Source organism: Salvia hispanica, chromosome 3 (assembly GCF_029641045.1).
Source record: "Salvia hispanica isolate PSC_SH4W2 chromosome 3, Shi_PSC_v1, whole genome shotgun sequence".
NCBI classification, from domain to species: Eukaryota; Viridiplantae; Streptophyta; class Magnoliopsida; order Lamiales; family Lamiaceae; genus Salvia; species Salvia hispanica.
In genome coordinates, this window is record NC_142694.1 from 40,822,896 (window position 1) to 40,840,283 (window position 17,388).

At 34.0% G+C, this 17,388-nt stretch overlaps 2 protein-coding genes and 1 pseudogene across 2 annotated transcripts; 2 read left to right on the forward strand and 1 right to left on the reverse strand.

Moving 5' to 3' along the window:
* The first annotated feature begins 227 nt into the window (after positions 1-227).
* Positions 228-1,935, forward strand: LOC125215223 (cytochrome P450 94A2 pseudogene; annotated as a pseudogene).
* A 1,337-nt stretch (positions 1,936-3,272) lies between these two features.
* Positions 3,273-5,028, forward strand: LOC125215225 (cytochrome P450 94A2-like). The gene has a single exon (XM_048116586.2). The coding sequence runs from the start codon at positions 3,322-3,324 to the stop codon at positions 4,825-4,827; it is 1,506 nt and encodes a 501-aa protein (XP_047972543.1). The 5' UTR covers positions 3,273-3,321; the 3' UTR covers positions 4,828-5,028.
* A 2,946-nt stretch (positions 5,029-7,974) lies between these two features.
* LOC125216376 (transcription factor PRE3-like) lies at positions 7,975-8,989 on the reverse strand. The gene is made up of 2 exons (XM_048118067.2): positions 8,655-8,989; positions 7,975-8,251 (listed from the first exon to the last, which is right to left on the reverse strand). Exons 1-2 carry the CDS (start codon positions 8,778-8,780, stop codon positions 8,102-8,104), a joined length of 276 nt encoding a protein of 91 aa, XP_047974024.1. The 5' UTR covers positions 8,781-8,989; the 3' UTR covers positions 7,975-8,101.
* Between the last annotated feature and the right edge of the window lie 8,399 nt (positions 8,990-17,388).

The following is a 17,388-nucleotide window of genomic DNA, read 5'->3' on the forward strand; positions in this document are numbered from 1 at the left end:
GATCACATCCCTAATATCTAATTATCCAACTTTTGAAAATAGATTAAGTAAAGAAACAGCCCATACCCTAACTTTTTCTCCAATAGCAGACTCAGTGTGTTTTCCACAACAAAATAAGTAGCATGTTCTATTGAATGCAAAGTTTCTACTTGATTTAAAATAGACTTTTTCGTCACCTGTTTGACAAGAAATCTTGATTTTGGAGCCAACCACACTTTTTTATCCTTTGAGGTCACACATGGCAAAATACCTTAATAAATATTCCATTCAATTTCAAATCAATTCCAATTCATACCAAGTTTCTCATAAAAAATGGACTTCACCATCTCAACCACACTCATCTTGTTGATACTAATCCCTCTCTCCCTGTTCATCTTCACCAGATCCAAGACCACCTCCAAAAATAACTCACCAAAGCCACCAAAATCATATCCAATCTTCGGTTCTTTCTTCACATTTGTGAAGAACAAAGATAGGTTTGTGCAATGGTCATCAGAGATAGTCACAAACTCCCCGAACTTAACCTTCTCCATCCACCGCAGCCTCGGCCGTTGGATCATCTTCACGGCCAACCCGGCCAACATGCAGCATCTCCTCAAGGACAACTTCCACAACTACGAGAAGGGGGACTTCTTCAAGGTCACCCTGAGAGACTTTCTCGGCGATGGCATATTCAACTCCGATGGCCAGACATGGAAGTTTCAGAGGCAGGTTGCAAGTCATGAATTCAACACAAAGTCCCTGCGCAAGTTCATCGCGAACGTGGTGGACTCCGAGCTCTCCGAGCGCCTCATCCCCATCTTGAGAAAGGTGGCGGCGGAAAAAACTGTTATAGATTTTCAGGAGATTCTGAAGAGGTTTGCTTTCGACAACGTTTGCAAGATCGCGTTCGGTTATGATCCCGGATACCTGTCGCCGTCCCTGCCTAAGGAGAAGTTAGCGGTCGCTTTTGAAGCGGCCGAGAAGCTGTCAAGTGAGCGGTTCAGCTCTTTCATCCCGTTGATGTGGAAAATCAAGAAGGGGATGAATATCGGATCGGAAAAGAAGCTCAAGAAGGCTATAGGCGATATACGAAACTTCGCTAAGGAATTAATCCGGGAGAAGAAGAGAGAGCTCGAGCACAAGTCGTCTCTGGAGTCAGTCGATCTTCTTTCGAGATTCTTGAGCTCAGGCCATTCGGATGAAGACTTCATCATGGATATAGTGATAAGCTTCATTCAAGCAGGGCGAGACACGACTTCTGCAGCTCTCACATGGTTTTTCTGGCTGCTTTCGGATCATAAAGAAGTGGAGGATGAGATTCTGAGAGAGATCAATGGAACAGCATCAGAAGGTGCATCAGCGTATGTTGAGGTGAAGGACATGGTGTACACTCACGCTTCGATTTGCGAAAGCATGAGGCTTTATCCTCCGGTTCCTATAGATGGTAAAGAAGCTATGGGTGATGATGTTTTGCCAGATGGAACAGCTGTGAAGAAGGGCATGAGAGTGGCCTATCATCCGTATGCTATGGGGAGAGTTGAGAAGGTGTGGGGGAAAGACTGGGCGGATTTCCGCCCGACGCGGTGGCTGGAGAGGGAGGAAGGCGGTGGTGAAAAATGGAGTTTCGTAAACAGGGATAACTATACATACCCGGTGTTTCAGGCTGGGCCGAGGATTTGCCTTGGGAAAGAGATGGCTTTCTTGCAGATGAAGAGGGTGATTGCTGGTGTGTTGCAGCAGTTTAGGGTGGTGGCGGCAGCAGAAACAGAGCCAGTATACATAGCAGTCATCACAGCTAAAATGAAGGGTGGTTTTCCAGTGAGGATTGAAGAGAGGAACTAGTCTTGGTTATCCTAGTTGCTTAATGTTTTGTGTTTCCTTTGATTTGGACCTTTGAGACTTAAAACAGTGGCTTTCTATAATATTTCAAATAAAATTATGATATAGACCTAACTCTAAGTGTAGAAAAATAGCAATCTTAGTCATAATCATATACCAGAAAACAAGATTTTGGCGAAACAAAAGATGCAGTGATCAATGAGATGAAAATCAAAGCATTCTTACCTTACATTGTCTAAAGATCTGCTGCTTATAACGGAAGAGAAGAGGCGACCTGCAAAGGAAGTGGAGAGGCCAATGCACAAGTATCATAATTAGATTTTTATTTGTACAAATCAGAAGTTCATTGTCAAACTAAGAAACAGTCCAAGCAAAGGCGATGGTAAGTAGGAAATTGTGAAAAGGACCAAAATCAAACATGCATATCAGATTAAACATAAAGTGGCACCTGGACTTTCTAAGTTCCATTGAATAGCCCACATAGCCTTTCAAGAAAGTTTAAGAATTCAAACAAGATTGAGACCTGCCAACAGACTCAGATACCTAAATCTGGAGTTTGACTTGGATGAAACAAAGACTCATCCTGTTTCTGTAACTTACATTCTTAATGAATCTTCCACTCAATTAGATTGGTATAGGTAAAATCGAATAACCAAGCCGATTCAAAGTTTTTCCTTCTCCATTTGGGCTGACCAAGCACAAACAACGCAAAGAAGAGGACCACAGCTAAATTCCCAAACTCTTCTTCCATGCCAATATGATCGAGAAGTCTCGCAAATCTTTGGTGCGGTAGAAGCACTGCTTCCCATAAACAAGCACATAAGGGATGAAAGTTTCAGATTCAAAAATTTAATCAGGTACTTATGTATGTTTAGCTGAATAATTTAGACAAGCAAACAACTAACTAATCAATGGTGAATAATTTTCATGCAAAATAAGGTTTGAGCAATTTTCAGGAAGTGGCCCAACTGCACTGATCATACTTTTCTGTTTTGTCGGAGTATGAAAGTTCTTAAACTTTGTCATTTAGAAGAGAGAATAATTCTCCTTTTTATTATGCAAATAAGATTTGAGAAGTCCCGTGTACAAATCAACTGACCAAATTAGTACCAAAACTAAACCATGAAAAACAATTAGAAAAAAAAAATAGTCTGATCACAGATGCACCCTAACAAACTCTTATCTCACTTGATTAATTTAATGTCAGTCAACTAAAAGTATTTCTATAATACGCACTGATATCTGTGGAGAATGACACACATCGAAACCCAAATATATGTGATCATTAAAAACATAAAGAAAAAGTATTAAAAAAAGAAACCACCAACCTTTTTCGTAGTACTTGCAATGGCAGAATTGGTGAGATTTCCCATCATCAAATTTGACTATTAGAGAAACAAAATATATTGCCTGTTCAATTGAATGCAAAGATTCATACGATCATATGATTTTTCTCCTGGATAAATACTCAATACAGATCGATTCAAATTTCTCAAAAAAATGGACTTCACCTTGTTAACCACTCTCATCTTCAGCATACTTGTCCCCCTCTCTCTCTTCATCTTCACCAAATCCAAGACCACATCCAAAACCTCAACTAAGCTACCAAAATCATATCCTGTCTTCGGTTCATTCTTCGCAATCGTTAAGAACAGAGATAGGTTCGTTCAGTGGTCATCAGAGGTAGTGATATCCACACCCGACTTAACCTTTCCCCTCCACCGCGGCCAAGGCCATTGGATCATCTACACAGCCAACCCTGCCAACGTGCAGCATCTTCTCAAGGATAACTTCCACAACTACGAGAAGGGGAACTTCTTTAAAGTGAATTTGAGAGATTTTCTCGGTGATGGAATATTCAACTCCGATGGCCAGACATGGAAGTTCCAGAGGCAGGTTGCCATCCATGAGTTCAACACCAAATCCCTACGCAAGTTCGTCGTCAACGTGGTGGACTCTGAGCTCTCCGAACGCCTCATTCCCATCTTGAGAAAGGCAGCGGTGGAGAAAACTGTCATTGACTTTCAGGACATTTTGCAGAGATTTGCTTTTGACAATATTTGCAAGATTGCATTCGGTTATGATCCCGGATACCTGTCGCCGTCTCTACCCAAGGAGAAGTTCGCGGTTGCTTTTGAAATGGCTGTGAAGCACTCCATTGAGAGGTTCATCTCGTTTACCCCTTTGATCTGGAAAATCAAGAAGGCCATTAACGTAGGATCAGAGAAGCAGCTTAAGATAGCTATTGGCGAAATACACAACTTTGCTAAGAAAATAATCCGGGAGAAAAAGAAAGAACTTGAGCATAAATCATCTCTGGAATCAGTTGATCTCCTTTCGAGATTCTTGAGCTCAGGACATTCCGATGAAGACTTCATCACTGATATAGTGATAAGTTTCATTCTAGCAGGCCGAGACACGACTTCTGCAGCACTGACGTGGTGTTTCTGGCTACTTTCAGATCATGGAGAAGTGGAGAATGAGATTCTGAGAGAGATCAATGGAACATCAGAAGCTTCATCAGTTTATGATGAGGTGAAGGACATGGTATACACTCATGCTACAATTTGCGAAAGCATGAGGCTTTATCCTCCGGTTCCTACGGATAGTAAAGAAGCTATGGGCGATGATATTTTGCCTGATGGAACAGTTGTAAAGAAGGGCATGAGAGTGCTCTATCATCCATATGCTATGGGGAGAGTTGAGAAAGTGTGGGGTAAAGATTGGGCAGAGTTCCGCCCGACACGGTGGTTGGAGAGGGTGGCAGATGGTGATGGAAAATGGAGTTTTGTAAACAGGGATAGCTTTACATACCCAGTTTTTCAGGCTGGACCGAGAATTTGCCTTGGGAAAGAGATGGCTTTCTTGCAGATGAAGAGGGTGATTGCTGGTGTGTTGCAGCAGTTTAGGGTGGTGGCAGCAGCAGAAACAGAGCCAGTATACATAGCAGACATCACAGCTAAAATGAAGGGTGGTTTTCCAGTGAGGATTGAAGAGAGGAACTAGTCTTGATTTTCCATGACTAGGATGCTTATCTTAGTTACTTAATATTTTGTGTTTCCGTTGTTTCGGACTGTATTTTACTAGTTATGAATGTTACAAGTTTTCATGCGTGAGTTTGATACCTAGCACAGACTGTACAGTGGCTTTCTATAATATTTCAAATGGAGTATAAGATTTGGAGAAACAAAAGAGAACAATAGATGCAGTGATGGTTGAGATGAAAATCAAGTAATGCTTATCTCACATTGTCTTAAGAGCTGCTGTTCTAATGGAAGAGCAGATACAACCTGCAAAGGAAATGGAGGGGCCAATGCATAAGTATCATAATGAAATTATTATTCATACAAAACAGAAGTTCATTGTCAAACTAGCACAAAAGAAAAGGTATAACCGAAGGCGAGGGTGAGTAAAAAAATTGTGATAAGAGCTAAAATCAAACAGGTAACTTCAATTAGACTTAAAGCAAACCATATCTATTAGAGTACTTAAAACAAAATTACAGATAGCTCAATTGAACAGCCTCTACATATACCAGCCTTCCAAGAATGTTTAAGATTAAAACAAGATTGAGACCTGTTTTGGGAACATCCTTCCTCAGTGAATCTTTCACTTGATTAGACCGGTACAGGTAAAGTCAAATAGCCAGACCAATACAATGGTTTTGCTTATCTATTTGTATTTGGGCTTGACCAAGCACAAACAACTCAAGGAAGAGGGACCTTCCTTGGTAATTGATTCTTCAATATTTAAGGCTGCTAATCTCCCAAACTCTTCTTCTATGCCAAAATGATCAGTAAGTCTCGCAAGTTGGTGCAGTAGATGCACTGCTTCCTACGGACAAGCACATGAAAGACGAAAAGATTACGATCACTTTCTTATCTAGTAACATAAATAAGAAAACATATGCATGTTTAGAATGCATATTTAAAGCTGTTTAAAGGGATACAACAGATCGAGTTTTAAAAGCTTCCATAGAGAGGCCATTTCCATCTTCCTTTCTTATGCTTATGATTAAATTAGACTAGATCTGTTATTGCTTATCAATAAATGTCATTTTCTACTGTAAAAAACACAACACAAAGCAAACAAGTAACTTGAAACAGGAAGACAAGTCCAAAAACACTCGATGAAATCTTTTCCACACTACGAATCGTAGGATAAACAACTTGCCTGGAAACATTCATACCTAAATTCACAATTATTATGAGATTCAGCTCAAACGCCTGAATCTGAATACCAATGCAAAGCAATCCCCCAAAAAACCCTAGGATTTGTAGTAATCAGAGCATTAGATTGTGATTGAGCAATGAAAAACAGTAAAGGAGCTCTAAAACTGAAACAATTTAAACCGGATCTCGAAGCATAAACCATAATTCTAAGAATTTATCAGAGAAACAGCAAGAACTAACTCATGACAAATCAATAGCTCGATCAACACAAGAAGCTGAATAATTCAGATAAGCAAGCAATTAATCAAGTTAAAGCAGCATAGAAAATCACAATTGCAAACATTATACAGAAGCTTTTCGAGAACATTACCAAACACTGAGAATCGGCATTAGCGGCAAACAGAGAACCATTAATTGGCGGGAAAGAGAGCAAGAAATAAACTCAATTTATAAATGAGAAAAGAAATAAACTCAATTTATACTCGTCAAATTATTTAACGGTTTCATCGTAGCTCTATCTTAACCCACGACTTTTCTATCAAAAGAAATAATTAAAATTATAAATAATTCTTTCTAAATATAATCATAGGGTAGTGTTAGGGTGCCACCACCTCTTAAAATAATATCATACCGTCATTCCTAGTCAATCATTTGTACACGTGGACGAATAATAAGTTGTCACGTGGCAAAAAAAAAATCTGAAAAGGACGATCAGTAATATTTTGTACACTGTACAGTAATTTTTCTTGGCCAGCAATATCCAACACGCTATACAGCAATCTATAGATTGTTGTATAGCGTTTATAATATTGTTGTGTAGCGTTTATAATATTGTTGTATAAGTAGTGTCACGGATCACTTTAAGAGGGGTTGTCATTTTAACACAAACCTATAAGCATATATGACTGATGAATTAAACATATAGGAGATAAAAAAATATTCTTTTAATCATAATCTATCTCTTTCGAAACTGAACTATGAAGTTGTTCTTGATTTATTTTATGATTTTCTTCACCTTCTAATAAAGATTTTTTTCATGTTTGGAGAAAATTGTATGTACAACATTGCAATTTAGTGCCCAATGCTTTAATTTACTACGACAAAATAGCATGTCAAAAAATCAATAAGATTTCAAAAAAAAGGTGTGCAACTTCAATAGTTAGGAATTCGAAAATGCTTTGGTCAATATTGAGTTCTTAAATCAACATATTATCTAGACGAATTATGTCCCATTTAATTACGCAGATTTGTAAAATTAATCTGATTAATTTGGTTGATATATTAATCATGAGATTTTGAGATCTGATACAGTTTAATAAAATTATCAATCTATAGATACATTTAAAAACTGAAATTACATTTGGATTTTATCTATTTAGTATGATAATTTATAAAATATACTCCCTCCGTCCCATGCTACTCGCACTTTTCATTTTAGGCAGTAAATTTGAGATTGATTTTTTTGTGTAATTAAATTAGAATTTTAAGTGTAATGAGACGTCACTTAATAAATGACCTCTTAACTTAAACTAACATATTAATTAAATGCATTAATTCTAACTTAAACTATAAAAAATGTAAGGAGTTTGTGACGTGCCGAAAAGTAAAAGTGCAAGTAACATGGGACGGAGGGAGTACAAATCTTGTAATTACTGTACATACAATATAATTTGGGAAGTTAAGTGTAGTAAAAAAAGTACTTCCTCCATCCGTCATTCTCATTTCTTGGTGGCACGGGTTGTAAGAAATGTTAAGAAAAGTGGGTGGAAAAAAGTTAGTGGAATAGAGGTCCCACTTGTATATATTAGTTTTAAATGAAATGTGAGTGAAATGAGTTAGTGGAAGGTGAAACCTTATATAAAAGATGATCCGAAAATTAATTTATAGTAAAAGTGAACCGGGACTCCTATTCACGGATAGACTTAAATAAAAAAACAGGACTCCTATTCGCGGACGAAGGGAGTAGCTAATAATAAAAAGATGATCCGAAAATTAATTTTATTACATTAAATCCTCGTCTACGTACCATGAAAACTCCGGAAACAAAATACAGTAGATGATTGCAGCAAGAAATAGTAAAATTCAAAATCGAATTTTTTTAAAAAAAACTACTGCATAATTAAGCTTCTAATAAGATCAGCTTGAGTTGTGTCTGCATTTTCAAGCAATTCAGACAGTCTCTCACTCAAGTCATCAACTTCTCTGTGCAAGCTTCTAATGTAGTTGCATGTCTCCTGCAACACTTTGGTTGCTGACTTCTGCAAAATATATAAAAAAAAGTAAGAAAATATTAAAGTGTAGTTGCATAAAATTTGTTAATATTTCAAAGTACTAGTTATATTAAATTTTTCCTTGCACATGCATTGTGAGCTTGTTCTGACATCTAAATTATAAAAAAAAAGACATACAAATGGTGGTGGGTTGGGTACTTTTCATGTTCAAGAATATGTCACAAAAAAATATTTTGTATTAGCATCAAACTTATCTTCAAAACCCTGAAACTTAAACTTTGGGGATTGTGATGATATTGAAACTAAATAAGTTACTACTATATTCTTTTTTTGGGGTCGTAAGCCATAAAATCTAAAAACATTGCATAACTAGTGTACAACAGTTATCTGATTAAAACATATGTGAATTGTAACTTTCTAAAAAAAGTACCTTGTCTGAGCGCCTATTGTGCATCTCGGGGAGGAGTTGCTGAAGCTTGGAGACGAGATCGTTGATTTGATCATCGGTGACCCTCGAGGATCCAGAGTGCCTTGATCTTGATCTTCGGCTCGACATTTTATGTATAAGTGAAATGTGAAATGCAACACTATGATTTGATAAAATTAGGCCCTATTTAGTTAGTATGATGAATAAGTTGAAAAAAAATCAAATGGAACTGAAAAGGAAGAGATGTAGGTAGCTAGAGAGTATAGGAAAGTGGAGTAAAAACACAGTACTAGGTTTGTAGTTGAGTTGAAACAAACAGTTGTGTCTGGGAGTGAGGAAGACAATTGCATGAGAGTGTGCAATGCACAGGCTTGTCTTTAAATAGGGTTTTCATTTTTGTTGGGGTTGGTGGGGTTGGGTGGGGTGGGGTGGGGGGAGTGAAGAATCAAAATGTCACTTCTAGAGGTTATGTACATTGTGATCATAAATGTGTTGAGGCTTGTGAGGTTACAACTCAAGTTCTAGGACATTAGTAAGTTTCATTAGTATTTTTTCTAATAAAGAGAAAATGCTCAAACCATCAAAGTGGCGAGTCAAACATCCCTCAGACGATGAAAATAAAGTGTAAACCAAACAGCAACAGAGACAAAGTCAAAAATAAAGTAAGCTTACGTCAATTCAAGTTGGCGTCCTCTTCCAGACATAGCGATCCCTATCAAACTAACATAGTACATGCAGATGTTGTACCAACTGGGACTGGATGAGAAGAAAAAAGACGATTCACTTGCATCAATCAAGTTTATCTCTGAATCTTGTCATAAATTTTCATTCAAATCATTATTGTCACTATATTCTTCATTCGTTCGACTCATTGAGGGGTAGTTTGGGCACCTAATTTAAGTACGAAAGTAAAATGTAAATTTCGACATTGTTAATATAAAAAAATTTCTACTAACTTACTTAGTGGTTTACTTTTTAAATGAAGCTTCCCTAGGTTAAAAAATTACTAATCATGCTTTTTGTCCACATTAGGAATGCTATTCCATATCTCAACAATAATACATGATATTGTTGACAGAAAAAGACTATAAAGAATCTAAATTCATTACTGGAATTATTAACATTTGATCTCTCACTTTAAAATAGTACTAACAAATTAAGTTTGGTTTCTTATTGGTTGGCATATTAACATGGTGTGCTGTTAGCTAAATGTACTATTTATGCTAATTTTATTATTTTTATGAGGTATTATTTTTCATGTTTATATTTTATTTCTATTTTGGCAGAATTAAGATCATAACACGTGCATAGAAGGGCATCCAATGGTTGAGAGCTCCAATAATTGTAAATATGATTTGATCATTCAAAAATCTTTTTGATTGGTCAAAATTACCTGATATATTTTAAATTTATTCAACCCAATTATATATTGATATTTATCAGCAAACAATTATTGCCATTTAATTTATTGCAATAAAGCTTGGACCACAAACAAGCTTTCAGGAAATAAAAAGGGAAAAAATGTGTGTAAGAAGTTATTTAAAAAATAATTTTTAATTTCAGATCAATCTTGAGAGATTTTGCGTGCTTTAAAAATTACTACTACTCCACTATATATATTTTTAGTAATCATAATTAAACGACTATTTTCCAAATATCATTTTAAAACCGTCGATTGATCCCAGTGTTCTGTATTTTGCACGAAATTGTGTAAATGGATCAAAGAAACGGAATTTATGGGGTCAGAATTCGCCTGCTAAAAAAGGAATTCGCTGACTCGTACGACGTTGTTGTTGTTGTTGGAAGATCTTGTTGCATACTTAGGAAATAGTTATCTATCACAAACTTATAAAAGGGACATCATTTCTAAATCATACTAACTTATTTGTGTTGTTATAGAACTATACAATCTAAACTAAAATTTGTAAATTACTTATTTCAATTAAATAACGAATTAATAATATCTCTCTAACTGCGGTCATCAATAGCAAAAGGTGAACATTGACAAAACAAATCTTTTGCCAGCTTAAATAAAGAACTCAGGGGCAGCCATTTTTAACTCATTAATTTAACACTTGTTTAATTCATTTAGAAAAAGTTAATACCAAATTTTTAAATAACTGATGTTTTGATTCACTTAACAACTTTAAATCTTTCTGCCAACTTTTTCCAACGAATTACTCGATAAAGCTGATACACTGAATATTGAGTTCACACTGTTGAAATAACACATTTACATGCAGTCAACTCAAAGAATGAAGAAAAAAAAATTCAATCACTGAGAGTTAGCAAAAATCTTGGACTTTCAGAAATTTGAGGTGGAGAGTGATAGTTTTATCGCAGTATTTATGATTATGGGATGTCTTGTGGTATCCATTAGTTGTAGGGCAATAGTTCTCATGATGCGTGGTTTATTGAAGGATTTCGATTCAGTGATAATCCATCACATGCATTGAAAATAAAACTTATTTTGTTGCTGATTTCATCCCTATGAGGCTCTTTGATTTACAACTGCATGATAGATTAGATGTCTATTAATATATTTGTTAGTTTCGGTTTATAATTAGACGATACTTAATTTATTCACCTAAAATGTTAGAGGTCGTTCGGTTTACAAAATTATACCTTGGGATTAAATATGTATTGTGTTTGGTTTCATAAGATTGATTCTCACAACTTCATCCTAAATGAATAATTATATGAAAATTAGTTATAACTACGACTTTATTTAAAATAATCTCATAACTCAATTTAAGATGAATTATCATATAATAATAATTAGTCATGACAACCGTATCCTACCATAGAATATAATATAGTAAAACCTCTTGGAAATGCGTATGGTTCAACTAGAAAAAGGATCCCCTTTAATTCGTCATTAGAAGGATCTATTAGGAAAAAAAATTGTTTGTTTATTTTGTCCTATTTCTTTTAATTAATTTAATTGAAATAAAAACTCCTAAATAAAAATTAGAGAAATTGCAGCGTGCATCCCGGGGCACATGACTTTGATCCAATGGCCAGCCAGGACTCCATTCGAGGTCACGAGGAACATTAATTTCGTATTAATTAAATTATATTTTAATCCAAATCCAATTGATTTTTTGTAATTGTTTTTTAGAGTCCAAGAAAGATATTTGATAATCTCCTAAGCATATGCTGTGCTCTGATTAATCTTATTGTTTATTGCTAAGGACATTTTGGTTTGTTATGTGACAGTAATTAATTTTATCATATGTCAGATTATATTTTATTTTAATTACTAGCACATTATATTATATTATATTATTATTATCGTCGGTGAAAATGTAGCCTAGAAAAACGGACATAAAAACAAAGTTTTAACTGCCATTGTAAACCGTCATTACCGACCACATGTGCTAATTAATCCCTAATTAAAGATGGAAATAAATTAATCACGAATTAGCCCACCTTAAACTTTTTAGATCATATTAGAATGTTTGTAATTGCATCAACAAAACCATATTTCTACATAAATGCATATGATTTTATCTAATTTTCTGTAATTTTATAGGAGATAAAAATATGTCAATTCCAACATACATCTCAACTGACATAACTGAATTAGGATACCTAGATTATTTCATAGGCATGTGTAAGTTATATCCAATGTAAAGTGATCATTTGATATTTTCTCCATGTATATTCACAAAGAGATTTCACATTATCAATTGTAATTGATTAACTTTCTTAAGTTGCTAATTTCCTAACTCATCAATGCAGTGTATTAAAAATGTTAAACACGATGATATTAAAATGTCAATGCATAATTTTGTTGAACTTCAATATAATGTGTTGATATTATGCTTTGATGTCATCATGTTGACATTTTTAATACACTGTATTGATGAGTTAGCAGAGTTAGCCACTTAAATACGCAAAATAGCATGTACGTAGAGTAATAAGGAGAACCCTAAAAATCATGAATTTTTCCAAATATTTGGTATTTACCACGAATTCTAAAAGTGGTGGAAAATACCATAAACTTTGATAGATGTGCGAATTTTCCATCACTTTTAAAGTTCATGAGAAATACCGAATTTTTAGAAAAATTCATGATATTTAAGGCTATTCTCCCTAATAATTTTAGATACTTTCTATCTCTTTAAATAAATGTTATACCTACACAAAATAGTGTAATATCCACGCAAAATAAGAGCATCCGCAACGCTGCCTCGTTGCGGTCTCGGTCTCGTCCCGACGAGACGAGACGGCATCGAGACAGCGTTGCGGCTCCCGTCTCGTCTCGACGAGACGAGATGTCTCGACGCCCGACGCGTTCGGAAGAGGCCGGCCTCGAGCTGGCGAGACGACGCGCGCGGCCACGTGGCGCGCGCTAAGCGATGGCGTGACGCCCACTCGCCGGCCCGCGAGTGGGCGTCGGAATTATGACGTCATAAATTTATTTTTTTTAAAAAAAAATTGAAAATTCGAAATTTTTTTTTGTAAATTTTAATATTTAATTATGTATTTTTAATTATGTATTTTTTAATCATGCATTTTTAAATTTTTTAGGCCTTTAAATTGTAATTTTTATTTTATTTAATTATATTATTTTTTAATTATGTATTTTATAATTTTTTAGGCCTTTAAATTGTGATTTTATTTTATTTAATTAAGTGTGTATTTATTAATTGAATTTGTTGGAAATAAAAATTAAAAAATGAAATTGAATGAATAGTTAAGAGATGGATAAGAGATGGTTAAGAGATGGAGGGATGCAGGTGTTGTCTCTTAGTTAAGAGATGAGCTAAAAAGTATAGTGGGGCCCATGAATAGTTAAGAGATGAGACGGTTAAGAGACGGATAAGAGACAGCGTTGCGGATGGCCTAACATGCGCCTATGCCTTCAAATATTAATAAGTGTTATACCAATGCAAAATAATACATACAAAAATAAACAATTAATTTTTGCTTCTGTTTCCCTGATTAATTTTTTGTAATTTTAAGACACCATCTTTCAGTGCTCAAGTTTTTATTATTTTCATAATTTTAAGACAAGGGTGGTGGAATTGCAATGTGTGAGCTTAACATAATTTTACTCTTAAAAATTTGAATGAAATAAAATTTCAAAATATGACATTTATAATTGAGTAAACATCGGTTTATTGTGGTACTATGCTTTTCACACACACTTGTCTTTATATGGAAGGGCCATCACTGCAATTAAATTTTGGTTATTTCGTAATTAGTAGACTTCAATTAAGAATTAATAAATAATAATAAAAACCTAATGAAGAATTTAATTAGAGAGAGAGAGAGATTGTTACAAAGGAATCCAAAGCAGGTAATTCTCTCTTCTTCATGTGCTACATAAATTAATTATGAAAATGAAGTAGTAAAACAAAAGCTTGTTTTGGCCACAAGAGTTGAATAATTAGTGAAGCATGTGACTGGCTTTAATTTAGCATCTTCTTGTTTTCTTCTTTCCAAGCTTTTCACAGTAGAAATAACGATTGGTTAATCAATTTATGGAGAGTTTTATATTCTAATATAGATTTGTGTATAATTTGAATCAATCTCTGACTCTTATCTCTCTGTAGATTCCAATTATTTATTCTGTTGAAGCTTGAGACAATATGAATTCACAAGTTCCCAGGTGGTTCATGACCACATCATATCATATTACTAATTAACAATGGTAATAACATAAAAATTATTTATATGTTGTAGTATTAGGACAATATGATCATTTCTAAATTAGTGTCCCCAATCGTTAAATTATGCGTATTAAAAATTCATCCCACACATACAAGTAGCTCTTGCTCAAGTGGGGAAAGAATGGTCGAATCACATAGAAGTAATTTCTAATTTAGTTTGTTGTATCAATTCTAGATTGTAGACTACTGAATAATATGGATGTACAAAATTGAATTATATTCATGTCTTAACATGAACTAGTGAGTTAGTGATTAATAAAATATCAAATTATATTGCTGGGAATTTATGGAGTTTGGTCAAATTCTGATCCATCGTATAACTATTTATTAGCCGGAAAAATCATACTCTAGTTTGTTGTATCAATTCTAGATTGTAGACTACTGAATAATATGGATGTACAAAATTGAATTATACTCATGGCTTAACATGAACTAGTGAATTAGTGATTAATAAAATATCAAATTATATTGCTAGAAACTTATGGAATTTGGTCAAATTCTGATCCATCATATAACTATTTATCAGCCGGAAAGATCATACTCCAATTTTGATTTGTTCTCAATTATCTATAATTTTATTTTTTTGGAAAAGTTAGTATCAAATATCACAGTCGAATATTGAGTTAAACAAGGATTACTGTATATTAAACATAAGCAACACAGTTTGGTTGAAAATATGAAATTATATTAAACATTAGCAACCATAATTTTTCACCATCAGATAATCAACTACAAATCCAAACTTTATGATTTTTATTTCTGATTTTCAAAGTCGAAGAACTAATCAAAATTTAATCACACTTCATGATTTTTCTTGAAATTTAGAATTATTAAATAGACCCAAACTTAAAAAAAGTAAAGCGTTCATTAAAGTAGTAAATTGACCTGACCCTTAGAATGATAGATAAATGTCCTAGGGTGTTCGGTTGGCAAGACTAAATCCCATGATAAAATATGTATCTTGTTTGGTTCATAAGATTGATCCCCTCAACTTAATCCAAGATGGATAGTCTCATGATAATTAGTCATAGCCTCCCCCTCCAACTAAAATAATCACACAACTTAATCCTAGATGGATAGTCTCATGATTATTAGTCATGACAACCGAACGCCACCTAAGTTGTGTTGTATAGTCCCATATAGTATTAAGATGTATATATGCATCTAACACAAAGAAATTAATATTCATGTTTAAATATTAGTAATCTCTATGAAATTTTGTTACACTATATTTAGTTAAAACTTTGTCTATATGTAAACGTAAATTCAATTTTTTTCTCTTGACGAATATTTTCATTTCCATGGGATTGGAATTAACTAGTACTAATAACTTAATAAACAAGCTTTTGCATTGAATTAAGTATTCTGTGACTCTGTCACATAAATCAAGTTGCAATCAAATTTCCTACTATAATACAACTTGATATATATAGTTTCTCTGACATTCTAAATGACGATTGGTGGCTGCAAATTTGCAGTAATAAATGTATAAACAGAATCAATTGGTACTTGCTTCATACGTGGAGACATTCATCTCGTTCATCCTTAACCAAGAACATGTCATATGGCCATAATTAACAGCGAATGAAGGCTAATTAGTTATTGGGGATTAATTAAACTTTTTAGCAAGTTGATGATATATTTAAAATAAATTAATTATCAATTAGTATCTTGGATTGTGTCATAATTTAACATGATATTTTGGCTCTACGAATAGAAGAATAATAATGTGTATGTGATGCCATTCACGGTTTTGGTTTTTTCTAGCATCGAGAAGTTCATTAGTTTATGTAAATGGGGTCATTTCAATTTGAATTAATTATTGAGCTACTAGCGCAGTATAGTATGCATTTAAATTTTCGAAAATGTTTGATTAACGCAATTTAGGATTTTGATTTAGTTACGGTTTGCAAATTAGTACTACTACATTATTGTTATCTGTTTCTATTTAATTACTTGTTTAAATTAGCGACAATTGCAGCTTACTTCGGTCTTAATTGTTTCCTTAGATTAACGAGTCAGTTCATTTTAGGCGTGTGATGCCTCAATCTTAGGTATCACTTGCTAAATTAGCTAAATTCTCTATGCTTTTATCTTAGATGATGCTGCAAATCGCATTGAAGTGCTCGAAAACTATCAATCGTAGTAGTTTAAAGCTATAAGGTATCGATCGTGATCCTCTGTTAAAAAATGCACATCATTCCTTGCAGGGACGGAGTCAGGAATTTATACTGGGAGGGGCAAAAATATATATAAGCAAAATTCAAGTATTTTAGATGGGGCAATTAGTGAGAAATTAAACTAAATAAATTTTATATTATATTAAATAAATTTTATATTATATAAATTATATATACGTGAGGAAAATGGAGAAGGGGCATTTGCCCTTTCTTGATACATGTTGGATCCGTCCCCGATTTCTTGCTGTGCATTTTTGCACAAAAGAGGATCCCATCCTATAAGGTATCGACCGTGAACATATCCCCATAATTAAGAGGTGATTCTATTCGCATTCCTCTTTTTATTTACTATAGCTCTCCATATAAAAAAAAGTACTTTTTCCGTTTACAATTTAAAGTTATATAATGATAGCGTAGATTTTAAGAAATTATTTAATTTCGAAAAATAAAATGAACAGGTAAAGTTAATGCAATACGAGCCTTATTTTTATATATTGATTTCATGATAGAATGTGAATGTAATATTAGGTAAAGTGTGACGTGAGGACAAAATACGCTTCTCGAAGACATACGTCAGGCTTGGGGCAAGTCATACTTTCTGGAGTAACATTTATTCAGTGATGGAATTAACTTAAAGGTTGAATTAACTGGTCCAATTAGCTTGAATGATTATTAATTCCATCTAATTCCAAAAATTTTACATGATTAATCTAATTAACCATAATTTAAATTAATTCTCAATTTGGTCCCATAATCGGTTTATTTTCTGTCCAACATTTAGTTAAAAAATAATTTTAAAATTATGCAGCCCAAAATTAATTACTTTAAAACAAGGCCATAATCATCATCAAATTTAGCCTAATATATTATAATTAG

Excerpts from the sequence above, each read along its gene's own strand:
- LOC125215225 (XM_048116586.2), top strand. The coding sequence starts at position 3,322 with ATGGACTTCACCTTGTTAACCACTCTCATCTTCAGCATACTTGTCCCC.
- LOC125216376 (XM_048118067.2), bottom strand. The coding sequence starts at position 8,780 with ATGTCGAGCCGAAGATCAAGATCAAGGCACTCTGGATCCTCGAGGGTC. Across the intron at positions 8,252-8,654 it reads ACAATAGGCGCTCAGACAAG|AAGTCAGCAACCAAAGTGTT; the intron begins GTACTTTTTTTA and ends TATATTTTGCAG.